This window comes from Babylonia areolata, chromosome 4 (assembly GCF_041734735.1).
Source record: "Babylonia areolata isolate BAREFJ2019XMU chromosome 4, ASM4173473v1, whole genome shotgun sequence".
In the NCBI taxonomy this organism is placed as follows: domain Eukaryota; kingdom Metazoa; phylum Mollusca; class Gastropoda; order Neogastropoda; family Buccinidae; genus Babylonia; species Babylonia areolata.
Genome location: NC_134879.1, coordinates 30,128,710 through 30,146,802, shown reverse-complemented (window position 1 = coordinate 30,146,802; position 18,093 = coordinate 30,128,710). Strand labels below are relative to the sequence as shown.

Genomic DNA, 18,093 nt, shown 5'->3' with positions numbered 1-18,093 from the left:
TATATATATATATATATATCCAAATGTAAATTTCTTTTATACAACATACTTTTACAACATAGTGTGGGTAATTCATTCTTAAAAAAGGGAAGGAGAAAAACAAAAATAGAGAAAAAGATGAAAATAAAGGAACAGAGGACGGAAAAATAAGCTGTAAAGATTAGAGTAAATGTCCGACACAATAGACAAAACACCATGATAATAATGAAACAAAAGAATAAGACCCTTTCAGCCATCTCACAATGATGTCACAGCTCTCTCTGTCTCTGTCTCTCTGTCTCTCTCTCTTTTACCCTGCCTCCTCATACCTTGGTATACGCCCATTGTGTAAAACTGATAAAGAAGATGAAATGCACATTTTATTTTGCTGTCCTGCTCTGTGAGATCTCAGGCAAGACTTTATTCCTAGAAAATCTTGAATAAAATGCGTCTCTTTCATGTTATTGAACTGATGACAAACTTACCTGTATATTTACACAAAGCCTTTAACACTTTCACCGCCAGTCAATTTAGAGTACAAAATTCCCTTGTGGTATAAACACAGAAAAGATAGTGGCTAAGAATAGCTGGGAATTCCCCCTGCGATGTATAGAAAATATGGCCTATCCTACCACAGAACATTAAGAGCAGTAGGTTCATGGATAACAGACCAATGAATGATCACCTTTCAGTGACATGGGTCCTCTACCACGCCTGTGCATAAATGCGAGCTTGGTGGTGAAAGGGTTGAGAGGCTTTCTAAAGTAGTTAAAGAATAGAAAATTTTCTCTAAATGCTTTATTCATGACACTGATTTATGTGCAGAAGTTGTCAACACGTAATTGGCCCATGGTTTCTTTATCTTTTTTTTGTTGCTATAATAGTATCAGTATCAGTATCAGTAGCTCAAGGAGGCATCACTGCGTTCGGTCAAATCCATATATGCTGCACAACATCTGCCAAGCAGATGCCTGACCAGCAGTGTAACCCAACGCGCTTAGTCAGGCCTTGAGAAAAAAACAAAACAAAAACAAAAACAAAACAAACAAAAAAACAAAAATAAAATAAATAAAGTATAAAAAAAGTAAATAAATAAATTTTGCTATAAATGTTGATTTTGTTATATGTATTTATATAAAGCCTTTAAGAAGCACACTAATGTAGTTGAAGAACAGAAAATTGTCTCTGAATGTTTTCTTCATGACACTGATCTATGTATAGAAGTGGTCAACACACTGCCATTAATTTATTTATCTCTCCTTTTGTTGTGAATTATGTTTTTGTTACGAATGTTGCAATCGTATTTGGAAACCCCCCCCCCCCCCTTTCTCTTAGAAGGGGCTGTGGCCTATACTGAATTGATTTTCTTTTCCTTTTTGCTTCATTTCTCCTGCCTCCCGACAGAGATGAAGGCTCAGGCAGCAGCAGCAGCAGCAGGTTCTCCAACAGAAGGTCAGGACGGCGGCAAACTGAAGCGACTGTCTCTGGCCAAACCCAAACTGGGGACCATGGTGCCATCGGCCTCCTCTGACGGTGGTGCCAGCATGCCCCCCGGGGACAGGGTCAGTAGTAATTGTGTGTGTGTGTGTGTGTGTGTGAGTGTGTGTGTGTGTGTGTGTTTGTGTGTGTGTGTGTGCATGTAGGTATATGTGTGGGTGTGTGTATGTATGTGTGTGTGTGTGTATGTTTGTGTGTGTGTGTGTGTATGTTTGAGTGTGTGTGTGTGTGTGTGTGTGTGTGTGTATGTTTGTGTGTGTGTGTGTATGTTTGTGTGTGTGTGTGTATGTTTGAGTGTGTGTGTGTGTGTGTGTGATTATGATTCTGTGATTATATACAGGGTTCGCAAAAAGTTAAGGACCATTTGGGAACTTGCACACTTGTTCCTCTTGGGCGCATGGTGAAATGAATGAAGCCGAAATTTCAGCAAACAGCAGTGCATGCAGCCAACGTAATGAGCATCACTTTACAACCAATGAGCATCATGAGCGCCACTTCAGAACCAATGAGCATCACTTCAGAACCAATGAGAACCACTTCAGAACCAGTGATCACCACTTCAGAACCAATGAACATCACTGAGCACCACTTCAGAACCAGTGAGCATCACTTCAGAACCAGTGAGCACTACTTCAGAGCACCACTCCAGAACCAGTGAGCACCACTTCAGAGCCAGTGAGCACCACTCCAGAACCAGTGAGGAGCACCACTCCAGAACCAGTGAGCACCACTTCAGAACCAGTGAGCACCACTCCAGAACCAGTGAGGAGCACCACTCCAGAACCAGTGAGCACCACTTCAGAGCCAGTGAGCACCACTCCAGAACCAGTGAGGAGCACCACTCCAGAACCAGTGAGCACCACTTCAGAACCAGAGGTGCTGCTTTCTTGCACATGCACTTCCTATGTCTTTTTTCTTTTAATAAAAAAAAAAAAACACACAAAAAAACCCACCACCACCTTAGCTATTGTTTATAAAGCACTGAATTGCTGTACATTTCCGGCAGAGACATTTGATTTTTCAAAATGGATTTTTCAAGCTGTCCACAGTGCATGAGTGCCTGAAACAGCCATCAGTGTATTCAGTGAGAGAGAGGTCTTTGGTGGACTATAATGCACTCCACCACAATTCGAACCATCTGTCAGTTTCTTTAACTCACTCTGCCCCACAGCTACATGCCTCCCCTGGACCAGCACTACATGAGACCACTGCAGAAAAAAACAAGAGAGGCAAGGCCTTCAAGACTCACTGGTGATACACTTTAAAAAAAAATCAAAAAAATCTGATCATTAAAATGTGTTCTGTATTTGTTATTATAAAGCTTTGCATTAAAAAAAAAGAAAAGAAAAAAAGCCCTAACCAGATTCGAATTAAGTCCCCTAGCATTAATTACAGAGTAATTTCCCTTTTTTACTGTCTGCACCAAAACGTTTGCAAAATAAATAAAACTTCCATGCTTAGCAAAAGAAGTTCCTGTTTGAACAAAAAATGATAGTAATTATTGCTCTTGTTGTTGGGTCAGAATATCAGATCAAAGTGCCAAGTTTAGAGAATACAAAAAATATAAATATAACAGTAAATGCAGTTTGCATATAATGAGGCTTCATTTTTTATTTTTTTGTGCCCATCCCAGAGGTGCAATATTGTTTTAAACAAGATGACTGGAAAGAACTGAATTTTTCCTATTTTTATGCCTAATTTGGTGTCAACTGACAAAGTATTTGCAGAGAAAATGCCAATGTTAAAGTTTACCACGGACACACAGACACACACACACACACACACACACACACACAGACAACCTAACACCGGGTTAAAACATAGACTCACTTTGTTTACACAAGTGAGTCAAAAACAGGGTGGTTTACTTAAACAGCAAAAATTAGTGGAGAATTGTTGATTTAACCAGTCAAACAAAACTTTGTTTTCATGCTTCCGGAATCCGTAAACAGTTCAGTTTAGTATTCCAACTGTACGAAGCAAGAATGAACGAAATTTTAATAGTGTGTTGGTACGAGAATATTCGTATCTGGTCCGCAGGGGAAGAAATCATGGTAGGAGTTAACTCATTCCTGACATTGAATGAGTTAACATTATATGAAACATTAACCTGCTTTTATTAATTGGTCCTTAACTTTTTAGTGAAATCTGTATGTGCATTTTGATCGGCAGATTGATTATTTTTCATTATTCATTTTGTTTGACTGACTGATTTTTGTATGTCATTTATTAGTTTGATTGGCTCGTTGTTTTATGTATGTTTATATGTTATATATATTATTTGCTGATCAGTTGTTCATGTATGATTTATTGTTTTGATTGGCTGATGAATTGCTTCATGTGCATGCTGTGATTTCAGGACAGGGGCATGGACAGAGGAGCACAAGGTTTGTTGGCTGTTATCTTCAGATTTCTTTTCCTTTTTAATTGTTTGGCTCTGGTATGCAAAATGGTGTATTATGAGCAGTGACTGATGCTGGTTATTAGTATGTACATGTTGTGTTTCAGGAGATGATATCATACAATTTTTGGCTCATGTTTATAAACGAAGTGAAAGTGTGTGTGTGTGTGTGTGTGTGAAACTTTTATCTCAGAAAATATTGTTGTGTGTGTGTGTGTGTGTGTGTGTGTGTGTGTGTGTGTGTGTGTGTGTGTGTAAACTTTTATGTCAGAAAAGATTTTGTTTTTCAGCACCAAATTTGGCAAAACAGAAAGAAATGGAGATCTTTTCACACATTCCAATCATAATGACAAAATCACCAGTTGGAAGTGCAGTGGAAACGTTAAAGATTTCAACTGTTTATATTGGCAACTAATGTTCTCACACATTAACATGCACTGTACAAATTCACAGGTGTATTGTTGAAGTGTTTATACAGAATTATATGTACCGTAAAGTTCGGTCAATAAGCCGCGACTTTTTACCCCAGCTTCAACCTCTACGGCTTATACAATGATGCGGCTTATTTTCGGATTTTAACGATCCCGGGAGTGTCACGTTCTCGTCTATTCTTATCTGCCCTTCAGCTCACCAAAATCATGATTTCTGTCCATGAATTTTTGGATGAGCTTCAGGGTAGTGTGCTAACTGTTCACGTTTTATAAATCAAATCCGCACACATTAAAGCCTTCAGATCAGCATTCAGTTCTACTCTGCTCAAGCGTACACCCTCATCATGCCGAAAACGCGATGTTATGCCTATGATGCAGCCTTCAAATTGAAGGCGATCAACCTAGCAGACGACAGTGCAAGCGACGAACCAGTAGTGACCTCCACCTTCATGTTCATGAAGTGAAAGTGACAAGATGGCGGAGGAAGTTGTGCTGGTTCTCTTCAACTGGGACAGTGAAGATGAAGATTTTAGTGGATTCAGTGAGCAGGATGACGTTGAATAAATGTGACTATCCCTAAATTATGGATCTTATTTTCGTTGTGTTTATTTATTATTTTTTTGTGGCACTAGCAGTATTTTCGCTTGCTTTTCCTTGTGTTGTTCCCGCTTGTGATTATTTCATAACCTACAGTATCGGCAGCTTTTCTGTTGTATCAGTATGTGTTCCGGTACTGGAAATAAGTGCGGCTTATAAAACGGGGTGGCTTATGTATGTATAAAGTTCAATTTTTTCAAAAATTTAGTGGGTGCGGCTTATATACCAGTGCACTCAATAGACCGAACTTTACGGTACACATTTGCACATGCACACATTGTTGATATTTTCTGATGCTTTGTTATCATCTGTACATTTTTCACTTGTTTATAGAGCTGGGCAGTGATGGTGAAGAAAGTGGGTCTGATGACTTGGACATCTACATGGGCTTGGGTCTCGATGAGGTTTGTATTAAAACCATGCCAGTTTGGGATATGCATGTTGGTCGTCCTGTAATCTGTATCGGCATACTCATTGGGGTAGGTCTGTAAGATTGCAGCTGCATAGTTTGGCTTTTGAGGTTGCGGCTTTTAAAGGTGATATGATACAATGTATATCTATTGAATAAATGTAGTGAGTGCCGCTAAAAAGACGTCTCAGCATGTGAATGTGAGCAAGATGAGAGACTTTTTCTTTTAAAGAAGGAATGATATTCATTCATTGCAAGGATATGGTTCCTTCGCACTGAAAGGTTCTGTTCTTTTGTTCTCTGGGGAGCTTATAGTCTGAAATAAATGCATTGTCAACAGTTTCTCTACAGCACATTATCATTGATTAATATAGAACTGAAATGAGCAGTTGCTATTAACTCTCTCCATACGAACGGCGAAAGAGACGACGTTAACAGCCTTTCACCCCAGTTACCATCATCAAAATATTGCAAGCGGAAATGCTCTTATACTGAAGAGGTGAATGTTGACAAAGAATACCACAATTCTGACGACGGAAGCTAAAGGTTGGGTCATTCAGACACCCACTGGACATCCGAGGGGTATGTGTAGAGGAGAAGAGAGGACTGGCCGTACTGAGTGAGTTAAATTCTGTAAAATGGTAATGCCATACCACATTACTTTGATCCATGCAGATATACGACAGTTTCTTTTTCTATGGCTGTAACAGAAAAATTATACAATTCATTAGCTGTGTGGGTTTTTATAGATAAATTTTCTTTTGTAATGGTATATTCATATTCTTACAAACCGTATCATGTAATGCAACAGCAACAGAAACCAGTCAAACAACGAAGACACCGCCTACCACATAACTGCCCACACATACAGTGAATACTGCAAAAACCCACACAGTCATGTAACAAGAGTATGCACACATGGACACACTTGCATAGATTTTAATCTGTAGTCATTTGAACAGCACGCTGTCCACTTTGACCAGGACACATGGTAGGAGATATGAAATAAAAAGAAAAAAATTATTATTGAAAGTTAGAGTTGACGATTCAATTTTTATTTATTTTTATATTGATACTTATTTAGTTCCTATCTTCAGTTAGAGACCAAACTCCATACACAAGGTATATTAGAGTGGAATTTTCTGCATAATTTTGCCAGGGACAACCACTTTTGTTATCGAGGGTTCTCTAACTTGCGCCAAGTACATGCTGCACAAGGGACCATGGTTTATCATCTCATCTGAATATCAGATCAACAATTGTTTACTTGTATGGAAAGGATTTCAGGCTGTAATCTAGTCACAACTGTAAGCTTATGCATTGGTTGAAATGGTTTATCCATGTCAGTCACCTAGTATGCAGTAGCTCTTATGTATTTCAGATTATTATTATTAACATTATTCTTTTTATCAGAGTTGATAAATCCAAAGGAACACCAGTAGATGAGAGGGATACACATAGGCATAAATAATCCTCTCTCAGGAAGAAAACGTGAAACAAATTAAAAACAGGCATATTTAACCAGGCATGGTGAAAATAGGTCTTGTCTGGCAATCCAGCGCATGTGTTTTAATCAATTGTATCTAGGGTCTTAGACATGACTACGAGCATGTTTATATATATATATATACTAATTCTATAGTTACTGTCTGCCGAAACTGTCTGACTAAATATATATTTATGTATCCACTGTGCTTGCCGCATCATCATTGCCTGTGACTGAACTCTTTGACAGAAGAAGCGGGAGAAGGTGCGGATGGTGGTACGTACTGCATTATGTCGGCTTGTGTCTTGCTGAGTCGTTGGCATGATCTTCTGTTGTATTTCTTCTTCTGCAACATGACCCTTCCCTTATAGCCCTATGTGTGTCTGATGAAGACAGCTGTTGTCTGGTTGTTGTAGAATGATGTGATGATGATGATGATGGTATATATACTTATATGGCCTCTATTCTCAGTCAGAGGCCAGGCTCTAAGCGCTTTACAAACATGAAGTCATTTGCACAACAGGCTGCCTACCTGGGTAGAGTTGACTGACAGCTGCCATTGGGCGCTCATCATTCATTTTTTGTATCATTCAATCAGGTCTTTGTCATGCGCACACACACACACACACGCTCACACAGACATGTCAAACTTTACATTTATGACCATTTTTCTTTATTTAACCCGCCATGCAGAAAGCCATACTGTTTTCAGGGATGTGCATGCTGGGTATGTGGTTTTTTTCTGTAACCCACCGAATGCTGACATAGATTACAGGGTCTTTAATGTGCATATTTGATCGACGTGCATGTACATATGAAAGGGGTTCAGGCACTGGCAAGTCCGCACTTGTTGTCCTGGGAAATTGGAAAAATCTGCACCCTTCACCTACTGAATGCGACGGGGAATCAAACTCAGGAAACTTGGGCTGAGAATTCTAATGTTCAAATCATCTGACCACCGCACCCATGTATATCATAAATGATAAGAACGGGGGATTGCAGGTTATTGTATGTGAGTGGAGAAAAGATGAAAAACCAGCATGTTCATATGAAGTAGACAGCTGTGAGCTGGTGAAGGGGACAAATAAATATGGTCTAGTTTGAATACATGTCAGATGAAATAGAAATAGTGTTTTTGGAAACAGCAAAGCCCTTTATTTCTTATTCATTCATTTATTTATTTACATACATACATTATGTTTATTGATTGATGGCACATTCTTGTGCATTTGCTTGAGAAAGGTGTTTTTGCTGTAAAATATATTTGCTGCAGTCTTCTTAGTTTCTTTTAACTACCTTCTAAACCATCAGTGTGCAGAGTTGAAAAAGCTTTTTTTTTGTGTTTGTGTGTGTTTCTGTCTGTGTGCATGTGTGTGTTATTGTTAGTGACCAAGCAGTAACTGCATTTTGTGACAAGACCTCTCCCGTGTGGTGGATTTGTTTACATACTCTTTTTTTTGTGGATGGCCATCAAAGGTAGATTGACAGGGAAAGTTTATTGCTGTGGATAATTTGTGTGTACTGTGATCAGTCAGTACTTTGTAATGCGTGTACTTCACACCGCAGCAACCTGTGTTGTCACTTTTGCAAAGCTGAACTGTTTGTACAGAGAAAGCCAATGAATATTTTGCCTGCTTTGATTTGTTTATATTCTTCACATTTTGCACAGAATGAAATCAACCTTTGATGATTTTTCACCATGTCACCTCGAAACAGAGATTTACGTTTTTGGCTTTATGTGTGTTACTGTCTGTGTGTGTGTGTGTGTGTGTGTGTGTGTGTGTGTTTGTATTTTTTGTGTGCTGTTTTTGCTGTCTTTTGCTACTTTATGAACTGTTAAATGCTGGAGCTTTCGAAAGAATGCTTGGAAATATCTGGAGGGGGGAGGGGGGACGGGGGGTGGTGGGGGGGGGGGGGTGTGAGGGGGGTGAAGGGGGTGGGGGGGAATGTTGTGATGCATTGCAGTGTGCTTTTTAGGTGGAACTTTACAGGGGGAAAGGTCAGAAGAAATAAATTAGATGAGTCTTCAAAGGTGTGCTCAGAGAATCCATCAGTCTCCTTGAAGGAAATGCAGCATTGGACACAAGAAAAAAGAAAGTTCTTTTATTTATTTATTTATTTTGCATTGTGTTGCGTTCGACAGTGTTATATGCTTTGTTATTGATAGAAGCATTGTGCTTTCCTCCCAGTGATGGGAATCGGTTTCAGTTTCAAGGAGGCGTCAGAGCGTGCATACTGATCCACTTGTGTGGTTTTCGTTCTTGTTTTTGATCCAATGTTGTCAGAGTGGCCACTAGTGAGAAGCTCAAAGTGGTTAGAAAAGGTAATGCAAATAGCCTGTGTCGACTTGGTTTTGCCAGAATGATGTTGAGCAAATGTCATGTGATAGCATTATGAAGCATTTTATTTTACAATAGAATTTTGGAATACAGTTGAAGATTCCCTGTCACTGTTTTTGTTTCTTTCAAAAAACTTGCATGGCTTGCATCTGTCTGCATGTGAGTTAGAAGAAAGAAAAAAAAAAGGAAAAAAAAAAAAAATCCCATGTTTCCCTTGCTTTGATATACTACAGTTTGCATGCTGTGAATGTATTTACCTCTTGTTTTTTTCTTTTTCAGCTCATGTTATATATTCCTGATAAAAAAAAAAAAAAGTTTGAAAGTTTTTCTTAACACAATTGCTGACTGTGGAGTTACATGTTTTGAATGATCTAAAAAAGCCAACAGCATTGTTTGAACACACACATTTTTGTTTGTCTGTCTCTCTTTCCCCAAACCCATCCCTCTTTCTCTCATTTTCTTTTTTTTCATCAAATATTCCTTTATTTATTTATTTATTTATGATATGTTTTGTAAATGTAAGAAAAAGTGATAATAATGATTATTTCATGACTCTTCCAGTGTCAACAAGTTTAGGCACATGCTGTTGTCAAAGAACCAGTGTTGCCATGTATTTGTTTAGCTGAAGATTAGTAGGGCTGCTGTTTTGTGTTCATTCATATGTTTTTAGTCTTAGGGCAGAAACTAATGTCGAGTATTCACTGTTCAGAACCTAGAGTTAGGATTATGACTTTGCTTCATGGATATTATATATAGAACTTGTGATAGAACAACACATCTGTGATAGAACAACACATCTACACAGAGAAACACACACTAGCACACAGCTGTGCATATACTCAACATACTTTTATGTTTGAAAGAAGTGCTGTGTAAAGATGATGATGCATTAAAAGCTTTATGATAAGATGATTTTGATTGGATTATTTTTTTTACAGAACTCTCACACATCTCCAAAGAGGAAAACACACACACTTGCATATACAAACACACATGTACCAACATACTTTTATTTTAGGAAAAAAAAAGTAGGCATTTGCAACAATGAAATTTGACCAGCTTCAAATTATATCAGTCCTTCATTTTGGTCCTTCAGATGTCATGTTTCGTAAATTGATCAGTTCATCAGCAAGTTTACAAACAACACAATATGACATTCACGACTTGTCAATCTCATTAGTTTAACAAAAGAAAAGAAAAAAAGTTTCCATTTTGAAGAAAATTATCATCCCCTGCAGTCTCAAAAAACTCTTTCACCAGCCTTTCAACTCCAATCTTTGGATCTTTTTTCTTTTCTTGGGTTTGATGGCACAGAATGAGGAAGCACCACCCTGTCTGATTTCTCTGATGGTACTGTAAACTACCTTGTAAATGCCCAGTGTCTAGAAAACACCCAACCCCTAGTTTGGGATAAGAACCGATTGTGCATGGGGGGAAATACCCTGTAAACGCCCACGTTTGGGTGAAATTTGTAAAGAGGAGGTGGAGTGCTCGCAAGATAGTTTGCAACAATTTCCTGGCTTTACACAGCCAGATATGTCTTAAAGACAATATAGTTTCAATAATTTATTGGCTTGTTTACACTGCCAGGTATGCCTTGAAGACAAGGTAGTTTACAGTAATTTCCTGTTTTACTTATACAGCCATATGCCTTGAAGACAAGATAGTTTACAATGATTTCTTACCCAGATATGCCTTAAAGACAAGGTAGTTTACAATAATTTCTTGCCCAGATATGCCTTAAAGACAAGGAAGTTTACAATAATTCCCTGGCTTGTTTACACTGCCAGATACGCCATGCCATAAATACCAGGTAGTTTACAATAATTTATTGGCTTATTTAAACAGCCAGATATGCCTTGAAGACAAGATAGTTCACAATGATTTCTTGGACAGATATACCTTAAAGACAAGACAGTTTACAATGATTTCCTGGCTTGTTTACACTGCAAGATATGCCTTGAAGATGTCCTGCCACCACCAGGCCCCCATCAGCACAGTCCTCCACCTGACTGCTGTGTGTGTGTGTGTTGCAGGACCTGCGTGACACGAACCAGTACGTGAAGAGCGAGCTGGACGCCCTGGAACACGAACAGCTGCAGGTGGACAGGGAGGCGGCGCTGCTGGAACCACGCCTCAGGCAGGTCATGGAACAGGGGCCACCTACTGGTACGTATGTGTGATAATGATAATGATGATAATGATTAGTATTTATGTAGCGCTAAATCTTGTGTAGAGACAAATCAACCAGACTGTTACATGCATGCATCAACTGGTGAAAAAACTGAAAACAAGGGAGAGGCAGGGGAGGGAGGCTATCTTGGGAAGAGGTGGGTTTTAAGGCTAGACTTGAAAGAGCCGAGTGCAGAGACCTGACAAAGCGAAAGAGGAAGTTCATTCCAAATGCAAGATCCAGAGACAGAGAAAGAACGGTGTCCAACAGTGGAGTGTTTGAATCTGGGTATGCATAAGCAGAGTGGATCCGAAGCTGATCGTAGAGAGTGAGATGGGGTGTATATATGAAGGCAGCCACAGAGATAGGAAGGGGCAGATTTGTGAAAACATTTATAAATCGAGTGCAGATCTTGTACTTTATTCTGTGTGAGACAGGGAGTGATGATGATATGGATACTTCTGCAACGCCTATCCTCGGTCTGATACCAAGCTCTAAGCGCTTTTACAAAATACGGCGGCCATTTGCACAATAGGCTGCCTACCAGGGTAGAGCCGACCGACTGATGGCTGCCATTGGGCACTTCGTTATTTGTTCCTTTGTCATTCAGTCAGATTTCAGGCATGCACACATACACACTCAGACAGTCAGTGAGTCATAGAACAATTTATGTGTATGACAGTTTTGTTTATTTACACAGCCATTTAGGCAATCATACTCAGTTTTCAGGGGTGTGCATGCTGGGTGTGTTCTTGTTTCCTTAACCCACCGAACGCTGACATGGATTACAGGATCTTTTATGTGCGTATTTAATCTTCACCTTGCGTATACGCATGAAGGGGGTTCAGCCACAAGCAGATCTGCACATATTTTGACCTGGGAGATTGGAAAAATCTCCACCTTTTAAACCACAGGTGCCTTTACTGAGATTCGAACCTTGGACCCTCAGATTGAAAGTTCAATGCTTTAACCACTCGGCTATTGTGCCCATCTATAATGTACATGATTATGGTGATGTGTTTGATTGCGGCAGTTGAGAGGGTGGGATGGTTTGTGTAGTGGATTTTTTATGTGGTTTTGGGTTTTTGTGTTGTGCTAAGAGTGTTTGTGTGATTTGAGCGTTTGTGTTGTTTTGGGATTTTTTGTGTCAGGTTTTGGTCTTTTGTGTTGTTTTAGGTTTTTGTATTGTGTTTTGGGTGTTTGTGTTGTTTTGTCTTTATGTTGTTTTAGGTTTTTGTATTGTGTTTTGGGTGTTTGTGTTGTTTTGTCTTTATGTTGTTTTAGGTTTTTGTATTGTGTTTTGGGTGTTTGTGTTGTTTTGTGTCTTTATGTTGTTTTAGGTTTTTGTTTTGTGTTTTGGGTGTTTGTGTTGTTTTGTGTCTTTATGTTGTTTTAGGTTTTTGTATTGTGTTTTGGGTGTTTGTGTTGTTTTGTGTCTCTGTGTTGTCTTTTCTCTCAACCACACTTCTTTTTCGGGTGTGTTTCTATAACCAGACTTAGGCTAACATGGATAATAAGATGTGCATTTGAGGGTGTTGAGGGGAAAAGAAAAGGGTGTTTTTCTTGGTGTGTGTAGTTTTTCCAGTGTTGTTGTTTTTTGTTACACAGGAAAGAACAGTGGTACGGAGGAAAAGTTGATGCAGCAGTGGTTTGCTCTGGTCAATAAGAAGAATGCCCTGATCCAGCGACAGATGCTGCTCAATATTTTGTGAGTTGTGTGCCATGCTCAAGGGACTTTGTAATGGTTGTCGATGATTAGTTGTTTTTGAGCAAACATGTGGTGTTTTTTTTTCTTTTCTTATGTGATTTAATGATGTCATCTGTTAATTGTAACGCTTAAAAATTATTTGTGTCAGCATGTGCAGCTGCGCTTGAGTGGGCGGGAGAAAGTGCGTGGGAGAATGCATTCAAGTTTGCATTTGTGTGTGTGTTTGGACAGTTTTGTGATGGTCATTGTAGCCCTGCTTTTTATTGTAGCATTCTGCCAGAATGAATGATACAGGGAGAATCAATCCTTATCTTTTGTTATTGAGTACATTATATCTGCATACATTTGCAGCTTTTTTTGTTGGGGTTGGGTGGTGTGAAGTTTACACGGGAGCTGCTCTAAAAGAAAAAAAAAAGAATTACATATTGATATTTTAATCTTCATTTGGTTTGGGACTTTCTCTTCATTTTTTGTTGGTTCCTGATTTATTCGTACCTTGCTCAGAGCATGTTCTCTTTTTCACAACTGAAGTGGCTTGTAACAGGAAATTTACTGATCCTGTTTTATCATTCTCCCACACCCTTTCACGTTTCACTTGCTCACCCATTCTGTCTCACACTCTGTACTTCCCTCCCTCTCCAGTCCATCTATTTGTCTCTCAGCCCAGCAAGTATGTAACCAGCCTGACAAGATGAAGCTGGATAGAGTTTGAGCCATGTATGGTGATGGAGTAAAGTCTCTCTGGTTGTTAACATTGTGCTTTTGTGTTATTGGCTTTTTCTTGAGCAAAGAAAACAACAAATGATTTTAGTGATACATGTGTGATTTGCATAACTTGATTTGCACGTGTGCTTGAGTTGAGTGATTCATCGGGAGCGTGCAATCTGTTATGAAAAAAGAGATAACACTGTGGGCTTGCAGGGAGAAGGAGGACGATCTGGAGAGGAGGTACGAACTGCTGAACCGGGAGCTACGCACCATGATGGCGGTGGAAGGTAAGGCAAGGAAGGGACATGGTCATGGGGATGGGAGTGCTTGCAACATACGTAAATTTTGTGAAAGGAGGAAGTGACTGCGGTGTCCATCTGACGAACATGAAGAAGAGAAGACAAAAGAAAGAAAAAGAGAGTATTTGTAACATATGTAAAAAGAGAAAGTGACTGGAGTTGAAGAATGTTTGCAAGACATGTCTATCACACACACACACATGCACACATGCACACACACATCTTTTCTATCTGTATTTCTGTCTCGTGTCTTGCATATTCTTTTTTTTTGCTCAGAGCAACAAGTTTTGCTTTGGTGAAGTTAAACAGAATGAATGTTCTGTAACACATATGTGTCTCAAAAGTGCAGTAAGCAGTGTTTAATGATGCAGTCCTTTATCAAAACTCACTGCAGTGAACATTGTTTAATTACACATTCTGTATCACAACTCTCAAAGCCAGTACACAGTGTTTACTTACACATTCTTTATCATGACCCACAAATGCAATAAACAGTGTTCAATCACACATACTATATGATGACTCTTAAATGGAGCAAACAACAGTTAATTACCAAATACTACGCCATGACTCGTGTATTCAAGAAACAGCATTTAACCCTTTCATCGCCATAGGTGACTTTTGTTGACTACACAGTGCACCACCATAGACGACTTTTGTCAATAAGACCATAGGACCATTGTTCACACTGTAACAAAGCTTGACAGCTGCAGCTGCAGCCAGTTTCCTTGCCAACAGAACAATGACTAACCTTTGTCCCCTGACCCAGTTTGAAGTCAACAAGTCTACTGTGTTGTTTTGACATTATTTATTTATTTATTTATTTATGTACGCTTATAGTTGACTTCATCATGTTTTTGCGCCTAATACATATTATTATTAGTAGTAGTAGTTCTTTTTTTATGTATTTATCTATTATTTATTCACCGTTTTTTTTTTTTCCAAGGCCTGACAAAGCGCGTTGGGTTACGCTGCTGGTCAGGCATCTGCTTGGCAGATGTGTAGCGTCTATGGATTTATCCGAACGCAGTGACACCTCCTTGAGCTACTGAAACTGAAACTGTTTTGACATGAACTGAAGCCTGTGAGTGAGAGCATCGTTTCTAAAATGTTTGGTGCAGGGGAGTGTTTGTCACACAGAAACTTGGCCGTGAAAGAGTTAATTGAGGAAACATACTGTACTGTGATTGGTAAGTACAGTAAATGATGTTTGATTACACACATTATGCTGTGATTCGCAAGTGCAGAAACTAAAAGCTATTAATGAGAATGTCTTCACAGGGCACCCAAGAATGCCAGTGGATTGGAGAAAATGGTATAAAACAGAACAGAAAGCAGGTTTGGCTGTGTTGGAACAGAACACAATGTATACATGTGTGTGTGTGTGTGTGTGACAGACTGGCAGAAGACAGAGGCCCAGAAGCGCAGGGAACGACTGCTGCTGGAAGAACTGGTGTTGGTGGTCAACAAGAGAGATGAACTGGTTCAGCACTTGGACGTCCAGGAGAGAGCGTGAGTCTCTGTGTGTGTGTGTGTGTGTTTGTGTGTGTGTGTGTGTTTGTTTATGTGTGTGTGTGTGTACTTGTTTGCATATGTGTGTGTGTGCACAAACGAGTCTGTGTTTGCTTGTTTGCATATGTGTGTGTGTGCATACATGTCTGTGTGTACTTATGTGTGTGTACATATGTATATATGTGTCTATGTGTACCTCTGTGTGTGTGTAGGTGTGTTTGTGTGTGTGTAAATTTGTGTGTATGTATGTTTCTTTACAAGTCTGTGTACATCTGCGTGTGTGTGAAAACAAGCAAGCGCATGCATGTTAACATCTGCATGTGTGTATGTATGTTTTTTTTATACCGTATACTAGGGCGATATTTAGATGGGCCCTGAAAGTTTTTTCAGTATCATTGAAAATGTTGTTGACACAATTGTCACCCTTTCAGTTTTATATATGCATTATTCGTGAGTGATTGTGTGTGTGTGAGTGTGAATGTGCATATGTGACATCTGTTCAAACTCATGGTTTTATGATTATACATACATTAATAATGAAGGTGTTAAATATTCAACATCTAATTTCAGTAACTGCCATCCAAAAGTGACAGATGGAGAGACAGACATAGAAATTGAGAAGAAAGGAGATATAGCTAGCTTCTCCTTCAATAGACGACTACACTCCCAACAATTTGCAATAAGATCACCTTTGAAAGGGCTGACATCCTCAGCACAGCCCAGTCGACTTTGCCGACCTTAAGGAGCTTCAGGGTTATTTGTCTTGAATTGTGTTGTTTTGCAGTTGTTTCCACAGATGTGACAGAATCTTGTGTTCAACACGGTTCAGCTATTAAGTTGGTCAGTCCTGATATGACCCAGTGCGTTCAGCTGGACGACAAGCAAGAATGTCAAATCATTGCCATCAGTTGTGTGTGTGTGTGTGTGTGTGTGTGTGTGTGTGTGTTGTAGGATAGCACAAGAGGAGCTGTTGGAGCACCAGATCTCCTCCGGTCAGATCTCCATGAAGGGGGACGACAAGAGCTGTGTTCTGCAGTAACAGGAGTAACGGGCCTTTCTGCACTGACACAACAATACCAGACTTCATCACCATCACCACCACCGCACATGGGCAACCATTTCCAAAAAAGTATTTTTTTTCACCACACACTTCTGGTCAGTTATAGTACAGTGACCACTGTGATGTCCACTCGTCACAGCAGGATGACTTTGTCCACAGCAGCTGCAGCAGCAGTGGCTGGTGAAAGCCGGAGTTATATCTGTGAATTATTTATTCTTTTTTAACTTGCTTACTGTTTGTGTCACTGTGTGGGTGGACAGTTGGCTGTCTGTGTCCAGGTGTATGGATAGTGGTTCGTTTTGCTGTATTTTTTTTTAAAAAAATTTTTTTTATTGGTGTATCACTTGAGCTATCTTAGTGGCATTACTCTAAAAAAAAAACAACCGTTCATCCTAAATCTGCCCCACACAGCCACCACTGCAAGCAGGTTCATTTAGTCAGTCACAGTCAAGCAATCCGCAGGAATCGTATCAGGTCACTGTCAGATCACCTACCTCAGGAGATCCTGCATGGCTCCAAAGTCACTTCTGCAGTGTTCATGGGTGCCAGTTGCCATTTTATTAGCATGCTTAGGATTCCCACCACTGAATCCCCAGCTGATGACAGTAACTAGTTACTTGGTGGTGGAGCCTTTTTTTTTTTTTTTTTTCAACATTTACCACTGTGCAGAAACATCAGATCTTCAAAACACAGTTTGTTAATGCTTGTGTGAGTGGTTAGAGGGAAATGGCCTCGTCCTTTCCTGCTGGGTTGTTGGAGATACAGACCAGTAAGCAGATAGAAAATGACGCTGAAGTCCTTGGGACAGACAGAATGACAAGAAAAGTCAGTGACATTAACAGCATGGTACCCAGACATTTCTTCCTGAAAGAAATTCCTCTTGACTTGGTTTGAAGCTAAGTCTTTTTTTTTTTTTTTTTTTTATCATCTGATTGAATGTATTGATTGATATATTGATTACCTTGCCCATTTTCAAAATGGACACAGAGTTGGACAAGTTGCACAGTATATCATTTCACTGCCAGCAATGACGTAGAAAGCATGGAGCAGGATTAGTGTTGTGGATGTCCACACACACACACACACACACAAAAGTGTTGGTTGCACATGTCTGCAGGCACATTGTCAGTTTACAACGGTTGGGAGGAGGGAGAAATTAAAGATCTGTAAACTTTGTAGTCACTTAAATTATCTTTTTCTCATTTCTTAACATTTTTTTTTGTTTTTTTTTTTTTTGTAAAAGCACGCCACTTTCAAGAAAACTATTCTAGGTTTTATATGGTGTATTGGAATGTGAGATCTTTCTTTTTAAAGTCTTGGGGGGAGGGAGGTGTGTGTGGGGGGAGGGGGTAGAGGAATCAACAGCTGCAGGAGCATTCACTGTGATGCTCAGGTGATTCATTGTTGCAGCTGACAAGTTGTATGATATATATATATGTGCCATCTGGGTGTAAAGATTCTGTTGTTATGATGTAACCATATTCCTGCACACTG

The 18,093-nt window shown here is 39.5% G+C and overlaps 1 protein-coding gene across 1 annotated transcript in view; it reads left to right on the top strand.

Moving 5' to 3' along the window:
- LOC143281433 (EH domain-binding protein 1-like) overlaps window positions 1-17,684 on the top strand; it is a 52,246-nt gene extending 34,562 nt beyond the window's left edge. Inside the window, exons 17-24 of the mRNA XM_076586644.1 lie at window positions 1,384-1,541; window positions 3,836-3,863; window positions 5,239-5,309; window positions 11,176-11,308; window positions 12,921-13,020; window positions 13,942-14,015; window positions 15,425-15,539; window positions 16,491-17,684. Coding sequence (XP_076442759.1) covers window positions 1,384-1,541; window positions 3,836-3,863; window positions 5,239-5,309; window positions 11,176-11,308; window positions 12,921-13,020; window positions 13,942-14,015; window positions 15,425-15,539; window positions 16,491-16,578 — 767 coding nt within the window. The 3' untranslated portion in view covers window positions 16,579-17,684. The remainder of the gene's footprint in view (window positions 1-1,383; window positions 1,542-3,835; window positions 3,864-5,238; window positions 5,310-11,175; window positions 11,309-12,920; window positions 13,021-13,941; window positions 14,016-15,424; window positions 15,540-16,490) is intronic.
- Window positions 17,685-18,093: the final 409 nt, after the last annotated feature.